The 26,827-nt window shown below is 38.9% G+C and overlaps 1 protein-coding gene and 1 pseudogene across 2 annotated transcripts in view; one reads left to right on the forward strand and one right to left on the reverse strand.

The window, feature by feature from the left end:
- ZCCHC14 (zinc finger CCHC-type containing 14) overlaps positions 1-26,827 on the forward strand; it is a 60,777-nt gene that overhangs the window by 2,466 nt on the left and 31,484 nt on the right. For both annotated transcript variants that reach the window (XM_039888717.1, XM_039888716.1), the window contains exon 2: positions 22,388-22,511. In XM_039888717.1, coding sequence (XP_039744651.1) covers positions 22,388-22,511 — 124 coding nt within the window. The remainder of the gene's footprint in view (positions 1-22,387; positions 22,512-26,827) is intronic.
- Positions 26,135-26,250, reverse strand: LOC120581019 (uncharacterized; annotated as a pseudogene).

A 26,827-nucleotide genomic window follows, 5' to 3' on the forward strand; every position in this document is an offset into this window, starting at 1 on the left:
GAGCAGCAAGCTAAAAGCTAGAACAAAAAATTCATTTATAAGAGAGGCCTTCTGTCAAGCCAAAATCCCTTTGATGAGATGAAGGGGCTGATCTTCCGGTCCCCCCACAGACACCAAATTGACCAATGGTGTGACCTTGGCCAGAGTCTTCCCTCCTCTCAGTGTTTCACTGTGGGATTAGAGGGCAAGTTACCTGTCTCATGGACTTGGTCTCATGGACTTGTTTGGAGGGTCACATGCGGTCACGTGTGAAGTGCCCAGCAGATGTGCACTGAGGGCTTCCTTCTCTGCTGTGTCCTCTCTGGCTTTTTATAGAGGAATGCTAACTTGAACAAGGCACATTGTTATAGAGTGAAATGTTTATGTTTTGGAGTGTTTGCGTTTTCTAAATTGATATTTGAATAGTTACTTGGAGCTGACAATTTATCTTGTCTTTGGGAAATTGGAGAATTCTGCCTGACCCTTAGTAATCTTGGGGCCACTGCTTCTATATTTCAGAGCAACCGTGGTATATCTAGTTTACCCTGCTGCCATCCCCCTATGTCACTCCTCATTTCAGTCACATTCATTTAACTTTCTGTTCTTTTGCTGCTTTCGAATGAAGGCCTGACATTGATAAACCCTTCTGTTGCTTGGAATAGGCAACTCAGCTGAAATCTAGCATTTAAGCATTTTGCCGCCTTAGTTTCTCCAAATCTAATCTTTAGTGTAATCCTGAGAAAGCAGCTCCGTTAAAGCTTTGTTTGTATTTCTTTTCTAAGTTGTTGTATTTCATTTTAAGCTCTGAGCCTAGAGACCTCAGTGTTTATCTTTTAGCGATAAAGATGTTGACTGCTTCATTATCTTAAAGTGATAGTTCCTTTAACTGTTTTCTCACGTAGGCATTATTTGCATTTGCTTCTCCAAGCCTTTACTGTTATTTTAAAATTCTTATTGCTCTGAGGACTTGTAAAAGAGGTTTAAGAGTGTGAGAAAAGTAAAACAGACATGTTTACTTTCTGAAAAGAAGTGGTAAAGATGGTGGTAGATTGCAGTAGCTTTCTTATGCTGAGTAGCTGACAAGCCCTGTAGATGTGCTATTCCTTAAGGCATGATGGGAATTAGTGATAATGGTTGGTTTGGATTTACACTACCTCTGTCTTTCCATTTTATTTGAATATAAAGCCATAGTTTTGGAAAAATTTAAATTTATTCTTTGCAGTCATCTCCATGTAAGTGATAATGTGCTATGGTATTGGCTTGTTTTTTAAAATAACAGCTTTATTGAGATTTAACCTATGTATCACAAAATTTACCCCATTAAAGTGTACAATTAATTGCTTTTCAGTATATTCAGAGAATTGTGCCCTATCTTTGTGTTTCAGAATCCTCATGGTAGATATCGTAATGGAACTACTTCATACGGTTGGGTTTGGTTTTGTTTTGTTTTAAAGGGGGTATTGAAACTGATTTTAAAGTGCTCAGTGCACGAGTGTGGTAGGTGATGATCTTCCTGTGGGTGTACTATGATATAGCTCTGGAAGTATCCACATGGTTTCTACCTTGAGTACTCTAGGGGAAAGAATGGTAGACTCTTTGGGTATGCCCAAATGCTGTAAGTAAACCTGCTAATCATCTTTTGCCAAGGCATGTAATAGCTTGCTTTGTTTCATTGCTTTTGGTAAGCTGTTGAAAATCTTTGGCAGTTCAAAGGTGAAACATCTGATAGTTTGTCCTATGTTTATCATATAATTGGGTTCTTCTGGTTTCTCTTTTACCCCGAAATTCTTTGCCTGTTGCAGCTGAAAGTAATCTAGCATTCCACAAGAAGGGGCTTTGTCTGGAGCAGCTGTTGTTATTGCTAAGGGTTATAGGAGTAGTTGTGACCTAAAGGCAGGATTGTGGCTTTACCTTTAACACTTGTTCTTTTGGGCAGCTGAGAACTACCCAGCTCATGAACTAAAAACTAAATCCATGAAGTCTCTAAGTCTAGCTGTCTTCGTTTACATTGCATGTTTATCATGCTACAGAAATAATATCTGAAAACATTGGATGGAGGGTGCAGCTTTTACAGTTGGAAAAGACAGTCCTCTTATAGTGAAGTACACGACAAAGGAATTGAGACATTCTAGGATGCAGTTCTAATTGCTTTCTCGTAATGGTTTATTCATTGAAAATGAAAACCTAATCATATTTTCTGGAGCTACAGTAGTGCTGCCGTTCTACTGTACAGTGGCTTGGATTATGTGGCACTTTAATTATTGCCCATTGCCCTCACCTTAAAAGAAGGCTATTTACTTTCAGAGGAGCTAATTCACATTTGCTTTATTCAGCTCAACATTTGAATTCCTGTATATATTGTGTTCTGGAGTATAGTTTGTAGAAACTGGAAGTTTTATGCTTTTTAGGGAATAATGAGTAATATGGTAGTGTTTATTCTCTTAGGCTTCATTTTACCCATTTTCTCCTCAGTACTGTATCATTCATTTACCTTCCTTTTGGATTGAGGACATTTTTCGATTAGCCTATATTTTCCCAACAAATTAACATATGGGTCTTACAACTTTAAAGGCAGGACAGAAGAAGGCACCAGTGCTGGTGCATTTTTCTGTTGTCATTAAATTGGTGGCTGCTGACCTCATTGGAAACTTGGTAAATTAAGAGAAAGTTTTTATTATGCCTGAAACAAATAGTTTCTACTTAAGTGATTAGGTTTTTTATTTTATTTATTTTTATTGTTTTATTTATTTATTTATTTTGCCTCAGATGTATTAGATTTAGAAAAAGATCCTTTGGATGTTTCTCTGTTTTTGAGAACCACCCCCCCCACCCCCAGGACATTAGTTATCTTAGTTAAAGTAAGACTGTTGCCACAGGTTCACTAATTAGTTTACAGATTATTGAAGGGTTTCTGATTTTGGACTTTAGCCTTGACATATATAGTTTAGAAATTGGTTTTAACAAGGTAGTATTTTTCTCCAGTCTCTGTAGATGTTTTGTATGTGGAAAGATCTAAAACATTATAGAAACATCTTATCAAAAGTGAAAAGCAGTAATCAAGAACTAATCCAATCGGTTAATTCTTAAGCAGTTTTGTTGTCTTTCTGGGTTAAAAGGCCTGAAGTTATTTATAGTGAAAAGAAAACAGGCAAGACAAAAGGCAAGACAGAATATCTTTTAAATAATTGATATTATAACAGCTATTTTGTAGTATACGATCAGAGCATAATAAAATAGGACTGGACTTGAGTTCACAAAGGACTTAAACAGAACTGTGACAGTGTCACTAAAGCAGAGAGGAACACTTTGGGTGTTTTCACTACTAGACTTACCTGTCAAGGGTGTTTGGGATTTTAGGTGGATGTCTTGTAGGTTCATAAAAAATCACTAGCCCTTGAAGTATCTGTACTACCTTTACCCATCTTTAAATTTCTCTCCTGCTGCAGAGGAAAAGTTTTCCTTTCTGTCGAAGGTTTGTCCCTGTGTCTCTGTTTTGGTCACATCTGTTTCCTCAGGGACATCATTAGGTCAGGTGGCTGAACTTTGCAGTTTCCTCTCTACCCACCTCCCCCACACTAATCTTTGACCTCCACTGTTTTTTCCTCTGAGTGCATTGACACTTTCATGGTTCTCTAATTTGTCTTTTAAACAACAAAAGCCGTCTTTTAACGTTGTCCACCTGTTAACCACTCTTCTCTTTATCCCTGCATTACCAAGTCCTCTCCCCAGTCAACTAACCAACCACCCAACCAACTGAAAAATATGGCCATCATTGCTTTCCAGGGATCATCCATTTTGAAAAGTTTGATGTGTATTCTTTTGACATTTTAATGCATATATAAACATATATGTTCTTTTTAAAAATTCATATGTTCTTTTTAAATACACTATTACATATTTAAATACAAAAAGGATCTTCCATACATGTTCTATAACCCAGCCCCCCAGTGAAAGAGACTTATTGAACTTGCTGATGCTGCCTCTGGTCCTCACCTTCAGCACATCCTTCAGCCTCCTGAACCTGAACCTGGCTTTTGCCCTCAGCATCTTCCACTGAAAAAAATTTCATTAAAGGGAACTCGATGATCTCTTAAGTATTAAAAAAAAAAAAGATTATTATATAATTAGAGGTAAAGAATTGAAAAAATACAAAAAGTTATTTGATGAAAGTCACTCCCATCCCCCATGCAATCAGGGAAGGACATTTCAAGGTGCGGGCGCAACATTCTGTTCTCTGCCTGGGTGTTGATACCTTTTATTCTACATCGTAAAAAAACAAGGTTTTTTTTTTTTACCCTTTCCGCAGCCATACAGTTCCATTCCCCTGTTTGTTTCTTGTAGAACCTTCCAAAGAGACTGTGTATTTACAAAGAGATAACTGGCGTCTTACTCTCCACACGGTCTGACCCTTTCTGTTGGCAGTCTTTCCTGATGAGCATTCCCTATCAGTCCATAGAGCTGCTTCATTCTAGCCTGTGGCTGCTCTGTACGAATGTGTTACTTAATCACTTCCTATTGATGGACATTTTGTTCCCAAATCTTACAGTTATAGACAACTCAGTGTCATTGAGGTATTATGTATGTCACCTGTATACGACAATCAGCACGCATGGCTTTTCACATTCAAGTATAAGTATCTGTAGAAAAGAAATCTTGAAGCGGGATTGGTAGTGGGTCAAATAATCTATACTTTTGTAATTATTTTAGATATTTCCAATATCCATCTTTTGGAATTCCCACAGCAATGTGTGAGTGCCTATTTGTATACCTTCAACTAGTGTGGGGGAGTTAGCACCCCTCCCCACTTGCTGCCATTCAGTTAGGTAAGGAATACATCTCAGTGTAGTATAGTTTTATTTTGCAGTGTTCTGAGTAAAGTTTGACATTTTTTCAAGTAAACCATTTTATTCTTGGCAAGCTCTCATATGCTTTGCCCGTCTCTGTTGGGTTATTGACCTTTTCTTGTTTTTTAGGAGCTCTTTAAGTTTCAAGGAAATTGTATATTTGTCTTAAGTAGAAGTTGCAAATATTTGTTTTCCAATTTTTCTCCATTAAAAAATTTTTTTTAAATTTTCTAATTTTTCAATTACAGTTGATATTCAGTATTTTATTAGTTTCAGGTGTACAGCATAGTGGTTAGACATTTATATAATTCATGCAGTTTTTTTAGTGCCCTATTTTCAGCCCCATATAGCTTCTGGGTTTTGTGTCATAATTAGAAATGCGTTATACATTATGCATTGTACATATTATTACACATATGCATTATACATTATGTAGACATTCCCTGTGGTTTTTTCTGGTACGGAGCTTGTGTGGTTTCTCATTTTACATTTAACAGATCCATCTGGAATTTATTTGGTGTAAGGTACAAAACTAGTTTTATATTTTCCAGATGACAACCCAGTTGTCCCAGTGCCATTTGTTGAATAATCCATTTCTTCCCTCCCAGATTTGAAATGATATATTTTATTATTTACTGTGTTTCCTGTATGTATGTGGGTTTCCTTCTAGACCATTCAGTTTCATTGATGTTTTTATCTGGATGACTTATCAGTTTCACTGGATACTTTTCAGTCCTTATCTTTTTTTTTTTTTATCTCATTTGTTCTATGGGTTTTCCTGCACAGTGGAATCTCCAGGAGAGGCTGTCTTGTAAAAAACATATATGGCTGCAGATGTTGGCTTAAGGGAGTCTGGGCATGGCCCAGGCAGCCCTCTGAAGTCTCAGAGCCTCCATTAGTTCTCTGGCACCGCTGATTTTCCTCGTGTTCAGTTTCTCTTCTGCTTTCCTGCCCATTTAATGATAATATTCCTCAGACTTCTCTCCTTCTTTCCCTTCTCTTTTTACTTTATAATTCATGACATTTTTAGCTGTGATTTTGCCATTCTCACTAATGAACCCAGAATTTATATGCCCAGCTAGACCTGAACTCCAGCTTGGAGGTTCCAGGTAGCTCAGTCTGCCTGCCTTTTTATTCCTCTAACCAGCTTGTTTCCAAGTCCTAAACTACCTTGTAAATTTGTTCTCCATCAACACGGCCATGGCCCAGGTCACTGTTCTCCTGTTCTGTCTGTCCTTCTCTCTCCTGCCCACCACGCTTGGTATGATGGTCACATATATGGCAGACTTCTCTGTAGGTGGACTTAGATTTTGGGCGATTTGCCAGGAAGCCAGGAAATAGATTAAATTAGTCTTCAGGGAACAAGCACAACCCTAGCCTCATGTAACTTCACTCCTTTCCCTGAGTCAGGAATGCATGCTGGAATGCTAGTGAGTGATGATCTCCTTTTAGAATTAAGCTGACGTCATTGTTTAAAGTCAACAAGAGAACTTTGTAGCTGCTCTGTTTTGTTTTTTAGTTAAATTATTCAGAAACTTTGGTACCTTAAATCTTTTTTAGAAATAGTTACATGCCCAACTTCTGACCTCGACCTGGGTCTAGTCTACTATAACACCTAGTCTCCCTGATCCCACTCTTAGCCTCTAACAACAGTTCCCATGGTGTCACTGGAATGGTCTTGGGTAAGATGCCTGTAGGATTCTTATTCTCTGGCATGTAATTCTTAGCATGGTATGCTGTGGTCTTTGTGCCTATCCACTGCTTGTCCATACTCACCTCTGTCTATACTTGCAGTTCCTCATATTCACTGTTTTCTCTTTCCACTGAGCTTTTGCAGATGCTGATCTCTCAGAAGGGAAACCTGGTACCTGGGGCACCCCAGCCTTCACTTCTTGGTTCACACATACCAAGCATGTTGTTGCCTCTTTCTGTCCTAGACCTTAGCATATTGTATTATAATAGTTTCTTTAATTTTCCATCACCACACTGATTTATCGGAGGGCAGAAATTGTTTTCTTTCAATCCCAGAGCCCAGTGGTCCCTGCCATCCAATAGGGCTGTATCCTGAGCATCTGTGAAAACCTAGTGGGAAGAAAATGTTGCATGTTTATGAAAGGCCACCCTAGTGAAGACATTTTTTTTTTTTTCTTCTTAGAGCTTTTCTTTTCTATGGTCCTGTTAGTAATACCTGTTACCAACTCAGTCTTCCTTAATTGCCTTTATCCAATGGCTGTTTCTCTTATGTATTACATAGCTGTGGATGCTAGTGAATTTTAACATCTGTATTCTACTTTCTTTTCAAAAGCTGGCATGCAAAAGCTTTCATTGGGAGAAATTATCTGAGCACGGTAGTTTGTCTTTATATTACCCCATGATGGAACCATGTTTTATGGACAAGTACGTGAAGAGCTGGGGAAGGGAAGGATGTGTGGTTTTCTGCTGCTCTGCTAGACTGTACCCTGTGGAGCTACGCATGTGGATTAGTTCATCTCCTCCGAGAAGTGGTTGTAATTCTAAAAGTAAGACGGTTTTGATTATATTCCTTTAATGTTTACAAAATTGTAAATCATGGTAAGCCTAGATATTTTAGTTTGCTGTAGGATGGCAATAAACTGAACAACTGTTGATCATCCCAATTAAAGTTTAGTTTATATTTCTTTTGATAAACTGGCATCAGATTAATTATAAGAAGAGAGTATTATGGTCATTTCCTAATTATTTGGAACTTTTACATAAAAGCTTCACTAGACTTACTAGAAAGAAACATTCTCTGGTTTCTTACTGATTCACAGTGAATCTAATTAAAAAATATATTTGTAGGAACTATTTCTAGAAATACAATCTCAACTAGAAAAAAATAACTGAAAAAGGAAGAGTATTAATTTATGGGCATTTTAGTAAGATGTAAAAGCTTGGGAATAATGCTGACAACCTAGCTATAATATAAATAGTAAAATTGATGAGATACTTTGAACATACCGAGTATCAGAGTTGTATGGGAAGCACTTTGTGGTGTGTGTACTCTACCTGGACAATTAAATATTAGAATACCATTCGGAACTTATGCATTAGTTGTGGGTAGATAGATTCTTCTTCTGACTCCAGCTTACTGTTAATTTTCTTGTTAAGGTACTGTTAAATATAAAGTGTGGTATTTCTGAGAGCATTTATTTGTGTGGGATTTTTTTTCTTTATTTTAAAGATGGTATGAAGCTCATGAACCAGTGTACTGTTAATATTTGTATTGGAGAGGCTAATTTAGCAGTCAAAATGGTTTTTTCTTTCAGAATTACTAATAAAGAGATGAAGTAGGAAATAGTCAAAAAGAGGGAATGATGCCAGTGATAACAATTAAAATATTTAACTGTGTGCAAGGCACTGTCGTTCTAAGTGCTTCGAATGTATTTAATCCTTATAACAACTCAATGAGTTGGGTTCTATTTTTGTCCCCTTTTTAGCAGTGAAAAAGCAGATTAAGTATAAGTAATTTGCTAAAGGCGACATTGGTAAGTGGCAATTTTTATTATGTCGAAATTATGGTAAAATTTTTTTTCCTACATCATCAAAAGTGAGAGGAAAACTTGAAAATATGAAATGAGAAGAAAAAGAGCGGCCTAAATTCTGTGTAACTTGTGGAAGTTGGAAGTGTGATGTCATTCACAGCTTTTGTTTGCACTGCCAGAGCCCAACCACCACTGGGGCTGCTGCTAATTTCTTATTTGGAATCTACTGTCTTCATGACATAATTCCTCTCCCCACCACCCCACCCCAAATATTCATTTTTATTCATTCAGTAACCTTTAGTTGATAATCCTCAGCACTAAGCTCTCTCTATATATGTATATTTTGTTTGAAGGTTAACTTCAATTTTATGAAATGCACATATTTTTAGTGTATCATTTGAGTTTTGATAAATGCATAAAACCTGTGTGACCGAACCCCTGTCAAGGTACAGAACATTATTATTACCCCAGAAAATGGCCTCAAACCATTTTCTGGTCAGTTCCCACCTTTACCACCCCCAACCCTCACCTCTGCCTTTTTTCTATGGTTTTTATTTTTTTCCTGTTCTAGTTTTTCCCCCACCACTGATTCATTTTGACTATTCTAGAACTTATTTAAGTGGAATCATAGAATTTCATTTTAGCTATTGATTTGCCTTATCTCATTTTTAGTGGTTGGTCTAGGGATTACAGTAAGTATTATTAACTATTCAGTCTGTGTTGATGGAGTTAATACTGTATATCTTCACCTAAAATGTAAGTGTTTTGCAGTTGTATTGTAACTTTACCTTCTCTGTCCTTCACGCTATGGTTATCATATGTATTACTTTTACGTATGTTATAAACCCCACAATATAATATTTTTTGCTTTAATTGGAATGCATTTTTAAAAAATAAGGAAAAAATGTCGTCTTCTATATATGCCCACATAGTTACCATTTCTGATGTTTTTTATTCCTTACTGAAGACCCAGTTTGTTACAATATCCCTTCAGTCTGGAAAACTTTTCAGCATTTTTTTTTTTTCTTGAATGTGAATCTGCTGGCAAGAAATTCTCTTAGTTTTCTGTTATCCAGAAATATTTCGCGTTTGCCTGTATTGTTAAAGGGTCTTTTTATTGGATGTAAGATTCTTTGTTGACAGTTCTTTTCTTTTAGCATTTAAAGAAGTTGAGACACTGTCTTCTGACCATCATTGCTTTTGCTGTTCTGTGGTTTCCGACAAGCTGTTTTTCTCTGGCCGGTTTCAAGATTGTCTCTGTGTCTTGGTATCGGATATCGAAGCAGCTCGACTATGTTGTGTCCTAGTGTTGTTTTCTTGAATTTATCTTGTTTGGTGTTCTCTGAACTTTTGGATCTGTCAGTTTATGTCTTCTACCAAATTTGGGAAGATTTTAGCCATAATTTCTTCATAGCTTTTCCTGTATCAATATCTCTTTCTTTCTGAGACTCCGCCTGCAAGAATATTAAACTTTTTGATATTATTCTACAAGTCCTGGGAGCTTTGTTCATTTTTCCTGCAATCTTTTTCTGTTTTTTCAGATTGGACACTTTTTGTTGATCTGTCTTGAAATTCATTGTCTTCTGTTCATTCCAAACTGCTGTTAAGCTCATCCAGTGGGTTTTTAGTTCAGAAATAGCATTTTTTTTTTCCGGAATTTCCATTTTAAAAAAATTTATTAAGACTTTTTTTTAAAGCAGTTTTTAGGTTCACACAAAGATTGAACTTTAAAATCACCCAAAGTCAACAGTTATATTAGGGCTCCTTGTGTTATATATTCTCTGGGTTTGGACAAACGTATAAGGACATATATCCACCATTATGGAATCATACAGAATATTTTCACTGTTCTTAATATCCTCTGTGCTCTGCTTGTTCATCGTGCCCCTTCTCCCTAACCCCTGGCACCCACTGATATTTTTAGTGTCTCCATAAGTGTTGTCTTTTCCAGAATGTCACATAGTTGGAATCATACAGTGTGTGGCCTTTCACATTGGCTTTCACTTAGTAATATACATGTAAGTTTCCTCCGTGTCTTTTCATGGCTCGATAGCTCATTTCTTTTTTATCATTGAATAATATTCCATTTTCTGAACATGCACAGTTCATTGTCCATTCACCTACTGAAGGACATCGTGGTTGATTTCTGAATTTCCATTTTTAAAATGTTTGTTTTCTTCTTGTAATATATTTCTGGTTTGTACATCATGAGTATGTTTTCCTTTGTGTTCTTGAGCCTCCTTATAACAGCTGCTTAATACTCCTTCCTCTGATTCCAGCATGTGACTCATCTTGTGCTTGGTCTCTTTTCTCTCTCTGTATGGTTCATGTTTTTGTTTGTTTACATCTCTAGTAATTATGGATTGCTTTTTAGATTTTATAAATGAGACATTGTAGAAACTCTAGATTTTGTTGTGTCCCCCTGAAGAGTATTGATGTTGTTTTGCTTGTTTAGCGAGCAGTAAATTTAGCTGGGCTCAAGCTCCCAAACCCTTTTCCCGGTGTAATTAGCAGCTACAATCTCTTTTCAGTTGTTTGGTCTTGGCTTCTTGGAGTCTGTCCCATGCATGCCTATTTCAGGGCTCCCTCGGAGATGTGGGCAGAATTTGTATGCAGAATTTGGTGTTCCCCTTCCAGGGCACTCTTCTTTCTGGGATTTCCCCCTTGCTTTCCAGCCACTGTAGTCTATCAGAATTCTGATCTCTGGTTTTTCAAGTCAGTAAGTCTGGGGTTCTGTCTGAACTTCAGCTGTTCTTTTTCAATTGGTACCTGGACTGCAGGACATGAAACTTACCCAGTACAAATCTTTTTTCCAAATGTGGACCTCCCTCAAGTTTCTGCCTGCTTTTGGTTGTGTTCAGTTTATTGTTTTTTATACTTTGTCCAGAGCTTATGTTTTTCTGTGTGAAGATTGGTCTGACTATTCAGCCATTATTGAAAGTAGAACCACTTGCTTTTTATAGTCCAAGTATTATGGTAAATATGGGCCATCTGTTGTAGGAAGGAGTCATTCTCTCTAAGAAAATGTAGCTGTGGAGGGTTTTATACTAACTAACATTTTTCATTATAAAGAATAAGGTTCTGTGCAGAGGAGAAGAAGTGAGGTGGCCTGGTGCCTTGAAATTAGGGGGTCGTTTGGATAATGTAAATGAGATGTGATTTAAATGTTCTGGCACTTATTAGTAGCTGCTAAATAACTGAACAGAGAATCAGGTGTGGATAAACTTGCTGGAGAAGTGTGAAAGGGCAGGTTTGGGCTCTGTTTTACTTGCAGTTGTGGAATTCATTTGAGCAAATACCATTTACCTGTTGGATGCAGGGTCTGGTTATATTTACTTTACAAAGTAAATCTTGAATTTCTTGACCTGAAATCTTTTCAGTTCATTCCACTTCAGCCCTTTCTGGCCTGATCTTTCCCTACATGGCTGGCCATAAAAGATTTGGTCCTTGACTCTGAGCAGCTTTGCTTTGTTCATAGCAGGCACCCATTCTGGACTCAGGAAGTGGAATTATTGTATGTAGTGACTCCTATAGAAATAAACCCAAGGGCCTATTTTACTGATGCTTTCTGGACCACCGATGCTTTTCACTCATTTCTTTTTTTTCAGCGCCTGATTTCCACTGTTGGATGCGTAAATGTTCTGTAACTGAACTTAGATTGTGGCTAGTACCCCACGGGGATCACGAAGCAACCATTTTAATGTGCTAACAGCTCTGAATGGTTCTTCTCAGGCAGTTGAATATTATAGCAGGAACCACAATGGTGATTGTAATGTAGTTTACTGATTACGATTAGATATTGAGCCAGTTTCTCAAAGAAAACTTCAATATTTAAACATCTGTCCAAAATATACACAATAACAATATTGTATATAGGGTGCACTTAATGTCAGAAGTCTTGGAGGTTAAACTAACATACATGAATGCCTCATCTGCTGTCCCTTTGGATGCGATGTGCATGGGATGAAATTCCACCTGAAATTGCATGAGAAAGAGGAGTAATTACAGCCTCTGCACCTGAATTTGTTTTCACTGTTAACCATTTTTGATAATCGCACAGTCACATAATTTAAGTTTTTCTCGAAGGAGTAGGAACTGCCTTCCTGAATGTGTTGTTTAATATTCAAACACAGTGTTTGACTTCAGACTTTAAGGTTGGGCTGGTTGTTCCCATATGGCTATGCTTTTTAAACTTCTGCTTTTAAAAATGCTTCTTGATGTTCCCTTGCTGTCACTTGTGTGTCCTTACTACTAACATTGTACCTTTCTCCAGCAACCATTGATTTCTTTAGGCTCCCCCTTTCCCCACCTTAAATTTGCTATTTTTTGCTCTGCTCTAGGAGAATACACCTAAGCCCGTTGGAACTGTGTTAAAATAAAGCTCTGAATCAGAAGTAGGATAGTGTAGCTGTTCACACGAAAGCCTTTCTTGCTACCCTCCGATCCTCCTCAGGTCACTGACCTGGATAACTGTGGCGGTTTATTGAGCACCAGCTTTGTGACAGACTCCGTAAGAGCCACTTTCCAGGAACTAGACACTTAATCCTGTAACAACCTTAGGAAGTTGACTAAGATGCTATTTTAACCCCATTTTATGGGTTTGCATAGCTTAGTAATTATTGTCTTTAGTCAACCCAGGGCTCTTGCTACAAACCTGTGTGGTTCTACACTGCAGTTTCTGGAGCTGTGATTGTGGACATTTTCAGAGCTATTTGTACGTAGGCATGAACCCCGCTTCCCAGGTTTTGGTTTGATTGGCCTGTTCTGGAGTGTGCTGGAATCTGAATTTCTAAAAGCTTCTCAGGTTTGCACAGTTAGGGCTGGGCACTCCTGGTAGAAGCTACACTACTCTGCAGGCTGCTTATAGTCAGTCATATTGTTGCAGCTCATCTAGTTAAGTCCTTGGTACATTTTGCTGAGATTTTTGAGCAATAATCTTTCTCTCTCTCTCTCTCTTTTTTTTAATGAGTAAAGCTTTAGGGTAAGAAATATTAAAAGGAATGTTTTCATGTGGAAAACGGTTTTTGGTTAGCATTGGCTTTAACTTGGCCTAAGTCAGCAAATAGTTTTCACTATTAAACTATCTATTTTCTTCTGGTTTTTAGAGACACGTAATTACTATTTTAGTAAAATGCTTACAGAATCATTCTTTCTGATTTTATGCATTTTTTTCCCATCAATTTAAAAGTATTTAACAGATGTTATTCCTGTGTAGGGATAGGTTACTTAGAATACAAATTGAAAAATGGCCGTGGACACTTTAGAGTCCACGTTCTTACTTGAGGGTACCTTGCTTTGCTGCCGCTTTGGCTGTCATAAGCTTCGGCCAGGAAAGTCTTTCTGCCCGTTTCTTCTTGCCTTGGAGCTCCATCCTTTCTGTTCCTGTGCCTGGAAGGCCCACCCTGCAGTTCTTGGCTTGGCTGGCTCCTTCTCCAGTTAGCATTCAGCTCTGCTATTCTTTCTGGACCACCAGGAATCGTGCCCCTTTCCTTACTTTCTTTGAAATTGTCTCATTTGTTTTCCCATGAGGCCAGCATCTCTCATACCTTGTGGATGCTGCTCAGCACCTCCGACAGCTCCTCCACTGCATCCAGCTTGGTAGAGAGATGGTGGATAGTCATCAAGTGATGAGCAATTTCAGGTTTAGAAGTTGCTTCTATTTTACTTTTTTTATTGCACGTATCTTATGACAGGGTTCTTACATTTAGACTTAATATCTTTACATTTTTTCCCCTAATTCTAATTCTAATTTTTCCTTGCAGAAAAATTGGAAAACAAAAATTTTTTTTTTAAATTGTCCAGAGACAAGTTACTATTAACATTATGGTGCATTTTCTTCTTCTTCTTCTTCTTCTTCTTCTTCTTCTTCTTTTTAAATACCTATTTGTGTATACACACACTGGACACATTATAAGTTCTACCTTCTTTCAAAACAGGCTCAGAAACAGACCAAATGGATGGTTACCAATGGACAGGAGATGGGAAGACGGGTGAAATTGTCAATAATATTGAGATAAGTTTGCATGGTAACAAATAATTAGTGTCTTGATTATATTATAAGATATAAAAACGTCAAATCACTGTATCGTACACCTGAAACTAATATAACTAATATATACCAATATAGTACTTAAATTAAAAAATATTTAAAATAAAAAAAATGACCCAGAAACAAAATTCTACCTTGTTTCACTTATCTTTGAGCATTCTGCTTGTCTTAATGTTTTCTGAAATTATTTTTAAAAGGCTGTAAAATATGTAGTCATATAGATATAAATTTATTTAAATATTAATCTTGCTGGATATTAATGTTGTTCATATTTTTGCTCTTTTAAAGCTAGGATGAATCTCCTTGCACACGAACTTTTGTATCACTGCTTGTATTTTTAGGATAGAGTCCTCCCAGCAGGATTAGTGGGTCCAGAGGTACAGATGTAATGAAAGTTTGTTACATGTGCCTAATTGCTGTCCAAACAATTGAGCGGATTAGCACTTGCTATTTGGGGATGCGATTGCTTTACTTACAACATTTGAGCATTGACTCTTAAGGATATTTTTTCTAACTAGTTAAAATAATCTTCAAGTGGTTGCCTGCTAATTTTAGAATAGGTGATCACTTGTCATGGTAGAGTCCATTTTTAAGTGGAATGTCTATTTAGAGCACTGGTCCCAAACCTTTTTGGTACCAGGGGTCAGTGCTCCTATAAGAATCAAATGCCTGATGATCTGAGGTGGAGCTGAGGCCGTGAAGCGAGCAGTGGGGAGTGGCTGCAAATATAGATGAAGCTTCGTTCACCTGCTCACTGCTCACTTCCTGCTGTGTTGCCCGGTTCCTAATAGGCCAGGGACTGATACTGGTCTGTGGCCTGGGCATTGGGGATCCCTGATTTAGAGGAGAAGGTAGCTACTTCCACCTCACCTCTCCCCCACCCCAAATTGCGGAGAAGGAGACATAGAAACTGATGTAGCTGTCTGGAGCTCATCCCCAGACGTGTGTCACTAGTGCCTTTTTGTATGTGTGCTCCACTGCAGAGCAGGGACAGTTGAGTCAGCATGGATCTTGTGCCCAGGGAGATTGAGCCTCACAGAAGATATTCTCTGCCAGGACCTCAAGGGTACTGTCCCCTCCAGGTGTTTTCACAGAACTTGTCTCTGTTAGGACACTTGAGCCTATTTAATTGCCATCCCAACTAGGCTGGGAAACACCACAGTAATAATAACAAATAACATTTTATTGAATACTGACTGTTTTTCCAGCATACTAACTACTTTAAATGCATTTTTTTTAATTCTCACAAAAATTCTATGAGGTAGGTATCATTATTACCACTTTGCAGTGGAGGAAACAACCTGAGCAAGATGAAGTATTGGGCACAGTCACAGCCACAGGGACTGTGTTGCTGCTAGAACCAGAGCCACTGCCACCACAATCAGGCTGTGATCTCCTTGGATTTAATCTACGCCATATCATAAACCTCTGTATCTATAGGACTGCTCTCCATTGGCCATATGACCTGAAACATTAGTCATTGTTTGTGAAGAATGATTACAGCGAGGATTACATGGATTCATATGTATATAAGCGTCTGGGATGAATGATAAGAACTATACAAAGTGGTTATAATACTGTTATTTTTTCATTATGTTATTCTCCATGGCCTCTTACAAAGTGTTCACATCTTAGGGATTTAGTGTGCACCTTGCTTTTTAAACTTACCTCATATCTTAACAGTCTTTTCATGTCAAAACCTAGCATTCTCACTCTCCCTTCTACGTACAACTGCCTGGTATTCCAAGCATGTAGATGTATCTTTTTACTTAACTAGTCCTATATTAATAGCATATAATTGTTTCCAGTCTTTTGCTAATAGGTACACCATAGTACTTCACTATAGTAGAAACCTTGTATAGATGTCATTTTGGATGTGTTTGAGTGTATCCGAAGGTAGATTTTGGAACTTTTAACTTCATGCATAAGGGGAAGGCATGCATTGTTTTTTGTAGGAGTTTCCAAGTGATTCTGAAGAGAGCCTTACCACTGAGAACCATTGTCTTGTTAATAAATGGGCTGTCCCTGCCTACTGCATCCCCTTCAATTTATTACCAGTGATTCACTTAGTTACAGCACAGCTAGGACATTTAAACTTCGGTTTTTCAGGATAATAACCATTGCTTTACCTGGTTTTCCTTAAAAACTCCTACGTCACTTAGATGTAGAACATTTGAATGCATGGTGCATGCTTTGCCCTCTTCCATACATTGTGAGAGCACACATGTCAAGGATAAGTTTTGGGGTCCATCTTCAAGAACCTAGTGGGTAGGGAAAATAAATCTGCATGCCTTTCCATTTAGAGTTAAGTGCTTCATTTGTTTTAGAGCAATTGCATTGGTGGGGAGTCATGATTAGGGAAGGCCTGTAGACTTTGTCTGATTTGGGCTGAGTTTTAGGGGTTCTGTTTAGAAAGGAGGTTGTTTTTTGCTTAAGTTGACTTCTAAGGCTTCTAGTAGAGAAAAGGAATTATGTGAGGGTAGGGTTTCTCAGCTTCAGTACTGTTGAGGTTTTGGCCAGATAATTCTTTTGTTTTGGGGCCTGCCCAGTGCGCTGTAGGATGTTTAGCAGTATCCGTAACCTCCACCGAGATGATGCCAGTAAAGTCCCTGCCCCCAGTTATGACAACCAAAAATGTCTCCAGACATGGTCATATGTCCCCTGTTGGGCAAAATTGCCCCCACTTGAGAACTATAAACTCACAAGCACTACTAACACCACTGTAGGTTTCTACTTGCTTTCATAATGGCAGCAAATGCTACCATTATGTGGAAGTAAAACTAAGTGTTAGGGGATAGTGGGAAATAAGACTTTATAAGTAAAATAAGGATAGACATCTGGAAGAGTTCTAAAAATTAGGTGAAGTTCGAACTTGAAGCAGTAGATGGTAAGGTATTTGTAGACATCCAACGGATGCTTTTTTCCCCCCTCATGAAAAGCACTTGATCTCTAAAGTCACTAGAGGATTTTCCTATTAGGGTTCATTTTTATAAGCCAGTGCTTATGTTAACATTATTCAGATAAAAAGTGAGGAGGGCACTGTCAGTCGCAGTACTTTCGATATGGTGGTCTTTTGGCATTTTGGTCCAGAAGGGAACACCTGTCACCACGTCCTGATCTCAGGGCACTCTGGCGTATCAGCTTGTCTGCTTCGCAGTACCCTCCTCCCATCCACAGCTTGCTGGCCAACCCTACCATAGCCCCCGCACTCCTAGAGGCCACAGGGAAGATCACAGCTTTACTTCCGCTAGCCTCTAATGGGAACTGTAGCATTTGTTGTTATCATGAAAGCGGGTAGAAACTCATGATGTTAACAGTGCTTGTGACTTGTCACCAACAAAAATCAGATGTTTTCATATTGCAATGGATGAGGCATCTTAAGATATCCTTTGTTTTCATCACTATGTCAGATTCCATGACACTCGCTTACTAAATGTGTCAAAGAAAATTTGTTTAAGACTTTGATAACTTTTTGGTATAATTGACTTTACTTGCAATCCTGTATATTTTATGGGTTTAATACATATTTCTGGGAAGGGTCAGTAGGCTTCATCAAACAGCTACAGGTGTTTTTGTTTTGTTTTTCCACAAAGAAAGTTAAAACTCCAGCTCTGGTGCTTATTGCCATTTTTCTGAGCTGTTTCAAATGCCTGTTAGTGGTGCGAAGTGAGGCTTTTGGAGACCCAGGCCTCCAGTCAGCTCATCTCTTGCAGGCAGTTACATAATGCATACGTAATGCATACGTTAGCATTCCCATTCAGATGACTGTGAATGATCTTCAATGACATAGATTTTAACAATTAAGACTCTTCTAAAAACTGTGGTTCTGGTCCATGAATATTAAAGATGAGTTTTAAACACAAAGCTTTAAAGCAGTCTTGTGTAGTGTTAGAACTCTCATCAGTTGTCATGGACTGTGGGAAATCCTTAAAAGTGTAAATATCTGAGGGAGAGAATTAGCAGGAGTCATGCTGTCTAACACGTGTTTCTTCTCTATGCTGATGCTTTATATGGTTTGTCATCTTCACATCTTACCCTTGGAAAGAGTCTTTTGAATCTATCTGATCTAATTGTCTACACACACCTTTTTACGTCCCACCTAAAAGAAAGTTGTTCAGCTTGTGAATGTTCTGATCATGGTGAGCTCCTTTATCTTGAAATACTCTTGCAGCGTCGGCACCCTCTGGGAGCTGGTGAGAAATGCAGAGTCTCAGGCCTTCTGAATTAGAATCACCGTTTTAACAAGATCTGGAGGCATTTTGCACATTAAAGTTTGGATGCAGAGACCGAGTCTCTTTAAATAGCTGTAACAGTTAGAGGGTTAACACTCTCAGAGGAGCCAGGCATGAACTCTGATTCCAGCTGGTGGGACTTTAGCCCATTACTAGTCTAAGGTATGTGGCAAATGTTAGACCAAAATCACTTTCCCAGTAGAAATACAGAATGGAGTGTGTGCCTCATCACTAGTAGCACACTTCAGAGTCACATTTTATTCATGGCTATAGCTTTGTAAGTCCTGTAGTAGATCTGGCGAAATATTCTGATTGTGTAGTACATTATTTAGACTGCAGAAATTTTACTTTGAAATAGAGGTCCTTTTTTTTTTGTTAGTTGAATCCTGAATTTCATTAAAATTTGGTGGTCACAGTCATATATTTTACATATACTTATTAAGTGCCTATTTTGTGCCAAGCACTGTTTGAAGTGCACAGCATACACAGAGTACAAAACAGACAAAATGTCCCTGTCTGACTGAGCTTTGAGAAGTCCTTGCTAAGAAGTTGACATTCATGATGGCTTTGAGAAGGCCATTCCAGGCAGGGTGAAGGCTCTGGGCAGAACCTGGCTGCTGAGTCCATCCCTGGTGGCTGCAGTGATTGAGCAGAGCAGAGAAGTGGGAGATATCAGAGAGATGACAGGAGCCAGGCCCTTGTAGCTAGCTCATCGGAGAAGCTGGCTGCGAAGATGCAAAGAATGATTAGCTAGCATACTGAGTGTTCACTTAGTAATAAAGTAAGGAGCTTGCATAAAAAAGGACTTTGAACTTGATGGAAACCATCCGTCAAGGTTGAGTTGGGATCTGTCGTTGGAGAGCATTTTCTCATTGCCTTCTTTGCAGTAGCAGAGGGCTGCATTTGGAACTGATCAAGTCTTCATTCTCGTGCACATCAAGCTGATGACTGGAGCTCTGCTGTGAGCGTGAGTCAGAGAGCATCTGAGTTGAACTGCGTAGGTCACATGAGCAAATTAACTTAACCAAAAATAACCCCAAAAACAGCATTTCTGGGAAATGCAAGTGAAGACAGCTTTCAATGTAAACAAAGGAGCAAAGTAAAGATAAAGGCTTGGTTGGAAAAAGTGAACGTTTGAAAAAGTAAGAAGAAATACTTCGGGGAAAAAATACTGAGGAAAACAAATATATTTTTTTTTCTGGTGGTTCTAATTTTAAAGAGTTTTAACACATTTCATGAGGGTAACTCGGAGGTTCTACCTTTCTCTTAGGAGCATGGCAGATGGACCTGTACTCTAGCTTTTCCTGTTAATCTGCTGAAGGAACTCCTCCACACACTGGGTTTCCTCTTGGTCTTTGCTGAGAACTAACAAGATGATGGGTGCAGTCAAAACCCTGGACTTGGCAGTGATCCACGACCTGCCTGCAGTTAGAATCACCTGGGGAGCTAAATGTACAGAACAGAAAACCACAGTCAGTGTCCCAGCCCTACTCCAGAAGTCGTGATTTAATGGGTGTGTGGGACTTGGAATTGGCTTATGTTCTTCCAGTGCCTCGGGGCTTCCGGTGCAGCCCAGGTTGAGAACCACCCTTTCAGTCCAACTCTCCATATTTTACAAGCTGTGTTCTCCTGGCCATAGAGTCAAACATCATGACTGTAGTGTATTCTTCCTCTACTCAGCCCTTTGCTCCCTCTCCCCTTCTCCCTGCAGGCTGAGTGTCTGGAGGCTGGTTTTCTGTTTGTGGCTGTTGGAGATGTTTTAGGGTGGGCAAGTATGTGTGTACGTGTGCTCAGGGCAGGAGAGGTTTGTCATTAGTCTAGACAACTCAGCCTCTTAGGGCCAGGACTTAGAATTACCAGGGTAGCTAAGAGAACATGGGGGTTCATATGAGTCAGGCCAAATAGGATAGAATCTGCTGTGGTTATATTTATTTTGTAGTTAAAAATATTCACCTCCTGAGTTGTTTCCTATAGTAATATTTACTATTGAAACAAAATCTTGCTTTTGGAGTTATTACTGTAGTTATTATCTTTTTTAATAGGAAAGAAGTTCATTTCTGGAGTACTCTGACCTAAGTAACATTTTAACTGTCTTGATAACATCTTGGTAAATTATCAAAAGAATTGATTTTTTGGAGGAGTACTGGATGGGTGGGATTATTTCATTGAGTTATATTAACTTCCGGATTACCTAGGTTTGTGATGAGTTCCTTTTCTTGTGCTGGGTTTCTTGCGTAGTACAGGGCCTGCCAGTCCTGTGCTGTGTGTGCACGATGAGACTTCTCTGCATAAAGCCCAGAAGACCTTACTGCTCAAGTGGCTTTGACAAAGGTAGAAGTAGAGAGCGCTTGCGTATGTGGTGTGTTGTCCTCCTGCAGTTCTCTGTGAATGATTGGATGTCGCTATTTAATGCGGTAAATGCTAGCTCCGCCCTGCAGGAGTGGCGACCATCTCCGTCATCCTCTCTCCTAACCCTGCCTCTGCCTCCCCCTGTCCTCCCACCAGGCCTTTATGTGGGTGAAGGGGCGTGTGCTTGCAGTGCACTTACAGATTCTTTTGATCAGCTCCCACCTGCTCTCCAGGGAATGAAGTAAACTAGTGAAAACAAAGGCCAGAGAGCTTAGGGGGTTACATACGTGTCTCAAGTTGAACCCGTATCAGAATCAGGACCAAAAGTCATCCTTCCTTTCCTCCAAGTGATTCCCCCTTTATTTGTGTAGCTTACTGTTCTACTTGTGAAAAGTCATGTCTCTCTTGATAAACTTTAACATCTTAACTTTCTTCTACTGTCCTTTGAAATTTTGACATATATTCAGTTGTGACTCTGAAGAAGTTAAAGCATTGGTCATTCTTTTTCTTCTAAATCCTACGTCTTAAATATATTTTGGCTATAAAACTTTCAGATACAAAATTGTTATTAAGGGAAAACAAAAGTTATTGCATTTTCCTCCCCCCATCCAAGAAAGTCTCCTCTCTGCTCCTGAGGTCACTATGGTTAGGAGTTTGCCTTATCCTTCTGGGCCCCTTTCTGTTCATTTACATACAGACGCATTCACTTTAATCTGAAGAAAAAGAGGAGGGGCTGAAATGATATTCTGACTTGTTTTTTAATCTTCCTGTATGTCGAAGATCTTTCATGGTGGTTTTATGACTATCATAGTCCATGTGTCGATGCACTCTCATTTAGTTTGGTGTCTTTCAGCAGCTATTTAAGATGTTTTAAGCTTTTTACTATTAGAAATGCTGCTGCAGTGAGCATCCCCCAATCCCCTCTCACGCATTTTTTTTACATGTAAGTACTTTGTATGATGAAGTCCTAGAAATGGAATTGTGATATAATTTCGGAATATGCTTTTGTAAAATGTACCCTCAACTAGATCCAGTTGTGTTCTGTTCTTTACTGTTGTTTGCAGAGCATTTTATGATTTACTTAAGATTCGTAGGACAGCGTTAAGTCTTGGATTAATTTTATAGATTCTTTCTCAGATATAGATAGTCATGACAATTTCGCTGACAGTTTTATCCAGTCGAGGGAACCATGGACACAAGACATAAATTCTTGTGTTTGCTTAAAGTTATCTAGGCCATTTTTAAATTTCAGTGGTGAGTAGTGGATTGGTGAAATTTTCGTCTTTTGTAGGAAGTCCTTATTACTACACTAGTAATGTTTTATAGAAAAATTTGAAAGTACAGTAAACATAAATGACTTCTAAATAATGAAAATTATTCCATATGAACCAAACAGAAGAAAATAATATGGTTATATTTTTATACCTTCAGGTCAATCCACGAACTGAGACCCCCGTCACCAGTGTCAGTAATAGTTTGGAGAATGCACTGCGTACATCAGCACATTCCACTGAGGAGTCTCTGCCCAAAAGGACTGTAGGAAAACACTCCAAAGGTGAGTCTGTCCGCCCGCAGGGTTGAAGGGAAGGAGATGCACTGCAATGTGGAGGGGAGATCCTGAGATGATATTTGGTTCAGTGCTTTCAGGTCTTTTGTAAATGCTCATCAAAATTTATATCATTTTTCTAAATTTTGTAAGTAATACATGAACATATCTTGGCTGTAAAAATTTCAAATATTGATGTTTATTAAAAGGGGAAAAAAATGAAAGTTTTATACCCTTCTCCTTGCTTCATGCCAAAATAAGTCCAAATTCTAGAGCATCACTATCCTGAAGAACTTTCTACCATAATGGAATGGTCTATATCTGCTCTAACTTGGTGGTTATCAGCCACATGGGCCTTTTGAGCACTTGAAAGGTGGCTTATGCAACTAAGGACCTGCAATTTTATTTTTACACTTGATCTTAGCCAAAAGGCTGAGAAGCAATGAAATTTTATTTTTATTTCATTACAATCGCAATTGGAGTAGCCTAGTGTGGACCACGGCTGCCATATGAGCAGTGTAGCTCTGGGCACGATGGAGGGCACATTTCAGACAAAGCTATGAGTTCCTTGATTCTCATATGCTTGACTTTGTGCAGCTAGTTGGACAGTCACAGTCAGCTTGCCATATAATTGGCGAGCTGTGTGGAGGTGTGGGAGACTTTCCAGGAGGAGAGTGAAGGTGATGTGTAGAACCAGGTGGGGCTCAGAGTAAACCCCAAGTATGTAGTCATCGGGAGGGCCAGGGTGACCTTGACTCAGTCATCGTGAGACCCTGGAGTATTCGAGGTTGGCTGGTCCCTCACTCAGGCATCCTTCGTTCTCCCTTTTGTTTGTCTCTCCTAGAACTGAGCTGTGCCACAGTGGGAGCCACACCTGCTTGTTCTGTGTGTTTTTCCTTCTCTTTCTCCCTCATATCTCAGGCACAGGGCTTTGTACCTCACAGATGCTTAATAAACACTTTGTTTTTAAAATAAAGCCCTGTCTGACAAAATTATAGAGAGCCACCCATCCCTGACTTCAGTTGTATGTTGGATATATGTGTGTCCTAATGGCTGTGCTCATGTTTATGTATATATAACCATGTTATGGTATTCAAACAGTCCTCATAGTGGCCTTGGGAGCACAGACAGCTCATGTTATATAATCTGCTCAGGGACCATCATTCTTAGGACACAGCAAGGCCTCAACTCCCAGGATGAGTAGTTGTTACTCAGTCATAGGAACTTTCTCCTGCTAAAACTGCTCTTGTAATTTTAACTTCTACATGTCATCCAGGGAACAGTGCCTCTGATGGACTGTTGGCTCCCTTTGCCTCCAAACTATCCATCTTGGAACCTGTACCCTGCCTTCCTGATCTGTAGGCCTGGCTTCTTTTTCACCACAGTGCTTTTTCCTCGAGACATAATTATCAAGACCCCTCACTCCTGTATTTTAATATAATTGCAGAAAATGTGGCTATTATCTCTTTCATTCTCTTGTATATGTATATTAGTACCCAGAGAAAGAGCGATGAGCCAGCTTTAGCATCAGCTGGGCCAAAACATCATTAATTATCTATTCTTCATTCATGGTCATAGGGAATAATAGTTTCTTCCGTCCAGAAATTGGCAAGCAAATTAACTTAGTTTTATTAGTCACACTTCTCATGATACTCTGTTGGGTCTAGGTTATTGCTCTTTTGAAAGTCCAAAGTCACTCTTAAGTGTTATTACTATAAAGTTTTCTCACTGTCTTTTCTGTAACGCACTTGTGATTTGGTTTGTCTCTGCTTATTTGGAATTCTTCACTGATATAATTTAACTTATAAAAAGGTCAGACTTTTCCATTTCTTTTGTATAAAAGCTCAGAGGACAGCAGTAAGGACAGTCTGAAACCCTGACTGTTCTGATCAGGCCATGTTCCAAGCTTGTTACGTAGACTAACCTACATAAGCTTCCTAAGAGCTCTGGGGGCTCAGTTATACCTGTTTAATTCTAACAACAATCCAACGAAGATTATTGCCCCCATTTTACAGATGGGAGAACTGAGTCACAGTTAAGTAATATTCCTAAGGAAAGCTGGGATTCCAGCCCAGAACTAATGCTCCTAACCACTTGTGTAAGATTGAAAAGAATAGAAAAGGCAAATCAAGGTAGCAGTGCTTAAAAGTACACATTAAAAAGTGAAAGCGTTACCTTTTTCCCATACTGTTTGTTCTAAAGATTTTCAAGTACAGGAGTGGAGAGAACAGTGCAGTAGTTGCCCACAGCTGGCTTCAGCCACAGATATTGGTCATGTGTTCCTTTGGGGCCTTGAGTTACCCAGGAAAGCTGTGTAGGACCATCCCGTACACCGGGAGAGCTCCAAGTCTTCCCAGACTCAATCACTTGTATTTTTTATTTATCGAAACTTAGGGAAACAGTGATAATGTACACGGTGAGGTGGAAATTACTTTTAATAATACTATAAGTGAAAGAAGTTATCTAACTTTGTTCTCTGGACTTTGAATAGTTATTTTTTAAAATCTGTGAGACAGTTTCATTGAACTTAATTAAACTGCAGATTATCTACCAGAAGTTCTAAAACTTTTATGTCTCAGGACCCCTTTGCATTCTTAAAAATTGATTCCAAAGAGCTTTTATTTATGTGGATTATATTTACCATATTGCAAATTAAATTTTTTTTTTTTTTTTTTTTTTTACCTAAATAAATGCTTTTTGTTGTGTGCCACTAAGGTTTTTTTTGTTTGTCATGCAGCATTATTGCGATGAAAGATGACTTAAAAGTCTTGTACTTTTGGTAAAACAAAACCTAACTCATAGAATTAGAACATGAATTCTAATAAGGCAGAAATTACAGTAAAACCTGCATTCTAAAATACCAGTAGTATATTATTTTTCTTGGGTTGTATTGGGGATTCTAATGTGCATTTGGAATTGAGAAGCCTTGATAATTTAAATTTCTCTATTCTTTATTAAACATTTTATTACGAACACTTTCAAACACAAAGAATTTTATAGTGAATACCACCTGGATTTTACAGTTCCATTTTACTTTACTTTCTTCTCCTTTTTCTGCCCATCTTTCCATCCATCAAGACATTGCATTTTTTAATACATTTCATGTGATTTTCAACTTCTTCTGTCTGGCTTATTTCGCTTAGCATGATTATCTCGAGTTCCATCCATGTTGTTGCAAATGGCTGTATTTCATCTCTTCTTATGGCTGAGTAATACTCTATTGAATATATGTACCACAGCTTCTTTAGCCAGTCATCTATCGTAGGACACTTCGGTTGTTTCTGTGTCCTGGCCATTGTGAATAATGCTGCTATTTAGTACATTTCAAAGTAAGTTGTTAACCATTGGCGTAGTTCTCCCGACTTGCCATGTGTCATCACGTGTGTGATCGTGTACATGTGCCACACGCCCATAGCCCAGCTCCAGGAAGAGGAGTGGGTACTACATGACCCTTAGTCCTTGCACCCTGACTGTAACACCCTCCTCTCTGAAGGTGATGAATGACTTCTTGGGTGACAAGTTGGCTCTTCACCTGGAATTTGTGATAATCCCACCCCATACTCCGTGTCTCCTCCCCCCTTCTTCTGTTTTTATTATTTTTTTATTATTTTAATTATTATTATTATTATTTATGCCTACAGCACCTGGTCTTCCTAGATGGTCTCCTATCTAAGTACTAACCAGGCCCAACCCTGCTTACCTTCCGAGATCAGACATCAGGCTTGTTCAGGGTGGCATGGCTGTAGACCGTAGACCGTGGCTCCACTGGGGCACGATCCCAGGACCTTCTGTGTGTAAAGCAGACGTGCTAACTGCTACACTATGGAACTACATCCGTTTTTTTTCTGTTTTTAAATTGTGGAACATCAGACCTAGACAAGCATTGATGTGGCGTGCTGGTTTCACAGGTCTCCTGACAACATGCTGGCATGGTTTTCCTCAAGCATTTCTGTCAACTTCTGTTTCCTTTGCAATTCTCTCTTCTGCCCCTTAAATGTCAGTGCACTCCAGGCTCTTTCCTGGTCCCCCACCTAACACTGTCTGAGCAGTCTCTGAGCCTGTGCTAAAGCCACTGTCAATTTGTTGATGACTTCAGATCTATGAGTCCAGCTGAGACCCTTCTCTGGGACCCCAAATCCCTGTGAACCTCTTGGTCTTCGAGTATTTACACATAGGTGGTTTACTGGTACCTTAGTCAGTATGCCTAGAATGCAACCATTACTTTCATTGCCACCCCCTAAAATGAGTTTCCAATATTCGTGGATCGATACCAGCATTCAGGTACTTGGAACAAAATCTGGAAATCCCCGGCAGCTCCCTCTCTC

This window comes from Pteropus medius, unplaced genomic scaffold (assembly GCF_902729225.1).
Source record: "Pteropus medius unplaced genomic scaffold, Ma_sr-lr_union100, whole genome shotgun sequence".
In the NCBI taxonomy this organism is placed as follows: Eukaryota; Metazoa; Chordata; class Mammalia; order Chiroptera; family Pteropodidae; genus Pteropus; species Pteropus medius.